Source organism: Rutidosis leptorrhynchoides, chromosome 2, assembly GCF_046630445.1.
Source record: "Rutidosis leptorrhynchoides isolate AG116_Rl617_1_P2 chromosome 2, CSIRO_AGI_Rlap_v1, whole genome shotgun sequence".
Taxonomy (NCBI): domain Eukaryota; kingdom Viridiplantae; phylum Streptophyta; class Magnoliopsida; order Asterales; family Asteraceae; genus Rutidosis; species Rutidosis leptorrhynchoides.
Window position 1 is genome coordinate 407,469,821 of NC_092334.1, and position 5,938 is coordinate 407,475,758.

Below are 5,938 nucleotides of genomic sequence, written 5' to 3' on the forward strand. Positions count from 1 at the left end.
CATAAGTAAATATATATAAAATATCATATTAATTAGCAAGGATATGATTAGTTTAGTTTTACTCTAATTAATTTCGTAGCTAAACTAGCTTCGGATACCCGATTTTGTTTTAAAAATTAAGTTAGAAGGATCTATTTAGTTTGCGAACAGGTTTGAAATCATTCAAACTATGTTCTTGTTGTTAAAAATTTTATAACACAAAATAAGATAGCTATATAAATATGAATCGAATAAGATTATGAATAAGGTTACTACCTCAAGTTACTTGGATAAGGCTACTGGAAAAGATAGAAAATAATCTTGATTAAACTTTCTTATGATGATTATAGGTTGTTCTTGAAGCTAGTTCTTCATGAGTATTTGCTGAGATTGTGAAGAACACTTAGAGTTCCTAAGAGTGTGTTTTTGGTTAGAGAAAAATGGTTGTAAAAATGAAATGAAAAACCAAGGTGATGGTGATACTTATAGGACAGTCTGATTGTTGAGGGAACAAGGACAAATTTTTGTGTTGAATTTTTGAGTAATAATGTATGCTAGCTTACAAATAAGATTCCCTCTTATCTAGGGCAGATCTAAGGCTGATAAGGATGTGGATTTGATGTGTATTTACCAATAGTAAATACGTATAGATGCTGGGTATGATACGGTAAAAGAAGCTCAAAACTGGGCTTTTATTTTGGGTCAAACCGGGCCGAAAATAAAATTTTAAGACATTTTTAATAAAGCAATGTTAGCCCAAAAAAAAATTCCAAGCTGACCTGGCAGCTCGACCCCAGCCAGGGGCTCTGCCCCTTGGACCCCGCTTATCGGGGGCGCTGCCCCCGAACCCCCGTCATAATCAAGATAAGTTCAAACAAGTGTGCACTTCACACTTCCCCAAACTTGTTCGATATTTATCAAGATTATTTTGGTTACAAATTAATCCCATTACACTTAAATCATATTGGTGACATAAATCACCAACACATTATAGATTGTAAGTATATATGTCAAAGAACGTTACATATAGTTATCGTTTTGAAAACTTAATTTAGTGGTCTCAAAGTATACTTATAACTCATTGTTATTAGTTCACAATGAAATGTTAAACCATCCTTAAATCAAGTTAAATATGTATAGATATGTATATATACATAATCGTATAATTATCGTGTGTTATATAGTTCGTGATATCATCGGTCAAATTGGACGGTCAAACGTTGTGTAAAACTCTTTTCAAAAAAAAACATAAGTCTCAACAAATAGGGATTGCTTATCATGTTGGTAAGGTTTAATTGATGTAAATATTAGTCTTATAAGTATAGGACGATCGGAAAAATTCGGGTCATTACACATACAAAGAGCGTTTCAGTTTGCAAACATTATTCGGTAATGTAGGCATACCATGGGGAAGCTTTATATAAACTTCTTCTTTCAGATCACCGTGCAAGAAAGCGTTCTTGAAATTCATTTGATGTAAAGGCCATGATTGAGAGGAGGCAATAGCTAATATGGTGCGAACAGTAGTCATTTTTGCTACTGGTGCGAAAGTTTCATCATAATCTAAGCCGTATTCTTGTTTATTCCCAAGAACAACTAGCCGAGCCTTGTAGCGATCAATTAACCCATCAGAACGGAGCTTGATAAAAAAGACAAACTTGCTGCCCAAAGGTTTCGCGGATGGAGGACATTGTACCACATCCCAAGTTTGGTTTTCTTCAAGTGCAAGAAGTTCACTCTCAACAGCTTTTTGCCAACACGTATGTTCCATCGCCTGTTTATAAGAAGAAGGAATGGAAACAGTTAACAAAGCAGCTGCAAATGATGTGGGATTTTCAAAGCCATACCTAACAGGGGGTTTACTTTCCCGAGTACTTCTTCTAAGATTATCAACTACTTCTGGAGTTAAGTCTACATCAATTGTAGGTACCAAATCAGGATCAACATCAATCGGAACATCATCAACAACCGGATCATAAGTAGGTGACAGAACTTGATCAGCATCAATTGTTGGATCTGGATCAGCAGCAAGGAAATCAGATTGGGGGGCCTCTCGAGTTGTGGTTTCCTTATTGTTCTTAGTGTTTTTTCGTCTTTGGTAAACCAATAATGGTTCGGAAGAAGGTTGTTTCGCTATATGATCGGAAAACGTAGGTAATGTAACAAATGTAGGAGAAATATGATCTTTGCAAGAGGTGAAAAAATGTTCATTTTCAAAAAAAAATTACATTTCTGAAAACTCGAATACATCTGACTTTTGAATCATAACATAAAAATCCTTTTTGATGAGTAGAATATCCAAGGAGGCACATTTGGCTGACTGAGCTATGAGTTTAGTGCGCTCATGTGCAGGAAGATAGACATAACACACACATCCAAAAGTACGAAGATCAGAAAGTTTTGGGTTTTTACCAAATAACCGAGTGAAAGGAGACACATGGTTAATAGTGGGAGAGGGTAATCTGTTTATCAAGTGTACAACAGTAGCAAGAGCTTCACACCAAAACCTAGGAGGAAAAAATGACTCTAAGAGAAGTGTACGGACAACATCAAGAAGGTGACGGTTCTTTCTTTCAGCCACCCATTCTGTTGAGGTGTCGAAGGGCAAGACTGTTGAGAAATTATCCCATTTGTTTGTAGGAATTCTTGAAATAACTTAGACATGTATTCTCCACCGTTATCCGATAGAAGAATTTTGATTTTCGTAGAAAACTAAGTTTGGACATATGCGTGGAATAGTTTGAAAACAGAAAACACTTCATCTTTTGAACGTAAGAAATATACCCATGTGAATCGACTATAGTCGTCAATAAAAGTCACGAAGTATTTGTAATTAGCATGAGAGTTAATAGGTGTCATTCCCAAACATCACTATGTACTAAATCAAAAGGTTTAGTTACATTAGATGTATGAGTAGGAAATGGTAAGGTTTTACTCTTGCCAAGTTTGCAAGAATTGCAGTCAAACTTAATATCACCAAAAATTGGTGATGATTTATTCCCAAGCAAACCAGATTTCAACAAAGTAAACAAAACATTATTATTTGGATGTCCAAGGCCCTTATGCCACACTTTGTAATCCACTAAAGCCGAAAAACCCGTAACAATAGACAAGGAATTGCATGAAGGAAACTCGAGAGGAAAAAGACGTCCTACTTTAGGCCCCCTCGCAATCATCTTTCCCGTCCGCTGATCCTGCACAACACAACCAGATTCAAACAATCCTACCTTACAATTATCATCAATAAGTTGTCCCACAGATATAAGATTAGTAGTAAGGCCAGGAGAGACAAAAATATCTTTTATAGATGGAGAAATATCACCGGTAGCTACGATTGGTAAATGGTTACCATCAACAGTGTGAATCTCAAGATTTCCGGAGTATTTCTTTATGTTGGTAAGAGAATGACAAGTATTTTTCATGTGGTTCGATGCTCCGAAATCAATATACCAGGTAGAGGAAGGTGTTTTACCTATTTTACCTGAGATTCCTAAGGATGAGAAGGCTGAAATGATCATTTGATGAATCATTTCTGGAGTTACTGATGGGGCAGCAGTGTTTTGCGTTGTAGTTACTGATTCAGTAGCACGTGAAGTCCCAATTGAAGCTGTAAATGTCGTTGCTGATTTCTTTGGAGGCCTGATAGGGCATTCTTTAATAACATGACCATCTTTTTTGCAATAGTTACAGAACTTTTTGGGACAATTTGAAGCATAATGTCCAAATTCTTTACAGCAAAAACATTGAACATTACGCATGTCTCTTTCTCTTGATTTACCTTGTGCTAAATAAGCAATCGAAACTGTCATAGATCTTTGCTTCTCAAGGCTACTTTGACTTAGAAGACGTTGCTCTTCTCGAAATAAATCATTGAGACAAGTGTCCAAAGAGGGAACCGGGTCTCGATTCATCAGATTCGACCTCGTAGTTTCAAAATCAGATCTTAACTTCATAAGAAACTGATCTCTTTTTGTGGTTTCGTGAACAGCTTGAACTGAAATGAGACCTTCTGGTGATAAAGTAGAATAAACAATATCTGTATATTCAGCCCAAAGGTTCATGAAGTAAGAATAAAAATCAAAAATAGAGAGACTATCTTGTTGAATGATAGCTATCTCATGTTCTAATTGAAATCGACGAGCTGTGTTGTTTTGACTATGAAGTTTCTTTAAATGCTCCCACATCTGGGCAGCAGTCTTAAAAGGACGAAGATTCAACACAATGTTGGACTCCATTGAGCTTAGAATCCATGCCATAACTTTAGCATCATTGACCTCCCATTTGGCTTGTTCTGTCTTATTTTTGTCTTCGTCGAGTGAAGGAACTGGACAACTACCATCAATATGGCCCCATAAATCCTTCCCCTTGACAAAAATCTGGAAATGGAATGCCCATGCTGAGTAGTTCTTGCCATTAAACCAAACTAGTAAAGCATCAGACTTGTCAAAAGACATGATTTAGCAAGAGCTTGAACAAAAGAAAATTTTCAAAAAAAGCGCAACAGGAACTTAGACCGAGAGTAACTAGAAACTAGGAGTGTTGGACTAGGATCAAATGAAAAACAGAATATCAGAACTTTGTAGTTGTAGCTCTGATACCATGACAATCTTTGAGACTTAGGGAAAAAGATGTATTTTTCATTGCCTAATAGATGATCTATATATACAACTAGAAAGTAAAAGTTAGAAGCTATTAATTCTAAATCCCTATAATCAAGCCTATACATAATGTGACAAAATATTTAATGTGAAGCCATATCAGTAATTGATCTCATATGATCTTGTGAGATTCACTTCAATAAATGCATATCAGCAACTATCTTTTTCTGATCTTGTGAGATTCACTTTAGTAAATGCATATCAATGGCTATCTTTGCTGATTTCTTTGACAATAAATGGGTCAAAATATATTATTTTGACCTACCCATATTTTTTACTCTCATCTTTTTATGACGGTAGAAAACTAATATATGAAATATGAATAATCAAAACTAATATATAAAGAATATATAATTTTTTTTGAACAACTCAAATAAGGAGTTGTTGACTTTTTCCATGACATAGAAATTACATCCTCGTCTTCCGGGTCATTAGACGGTCCACCGCCAAATTCATCGCTAAACGATCAATATGGTCTACACTAACCTAGTGACACACACACACACACAAACACACACACACAAAATTAATAAAATAGCATTCTTTTTATCTATAACATATTTGCTACACCATAAAATTTACAATTACCTTATTCCCTGAAGGGGACAGCTGAATAAGCTTATTGACTACATGATACACAATACTTCTCATCGGTAATAAGATCAATATCTGAAAAATGAAATTATTATTACCAAAAGGTGATATAACAGTGAGAATACATACACAATTCTGCTGTTATATTTAACAAAAAAAAAATGATAATTTACCTTAGGACCAGTAAATTATTGGCCAACAAAATTTTCATTGTCTACAACTTCATCGTTCTTAGACTAGTTACTTTTCACCAACTTTTTTTTATCATTGTTTGTCACAATATCTCTTGTTTTAAACATATGATTTAGCTACATTAAAAAAACATTTTTAACTCATCCAGTTCATAAAAGAAATGTACAGAAGATGAACATGAAAATCTACACACCTAGGTCAACGAATAGGCATCCATAATACTATGTATATTGATATGTCCTATTGATATTAGGTTTGAAGGCTCTGTATATTTCTCAAAGCATGTAGTGTGAATATGACCGGTTTCAAAGCAATAACAGAAAAGTATCTCCTTTTGAAACATTAGCCAACCATAACATTTTCAAACCTCTAAGTACCTGATATCTTCTTACAGGGCTAAAAATGCATAAAAAGAACTTACATTAGCACTTGAATAACTAAATTTGTGCATTAGATAAAGAAATACAGTCGCAACCACCATTTATTTAAATATACATGTTAACACCTAAACCCAT

The 5,938-nt window shown here is 34.8% G+C and overlaps 1 protein-coding gene across 1 annotated transcript; it reads right to left on the reverse strand.

Moving 5' to 3' along the window:
• Positions 1-1,327: 1,327 nt before the first annotated feature.
• On the reverse strand, positions 1,328-4,433 carry LOC139889131 (uncharacterized). Its single transcript, XM_071872097.1, has 2 exons — positions 2,915-4,433; positions 1,328-2,163 (listed from the first exon to the last, which is right to left on the reverse strand). The coding sequence occupies exons 1-2, from the start codon at positions 4,431-4,433 to the stop codon at positions 1,328-1,330; spliced, it is 2,355 nt and encodes a 784-aa protein (XP_071728198.1).
• Positions 4,434-5,938: the final 1,505 nt, after the last annotated feature.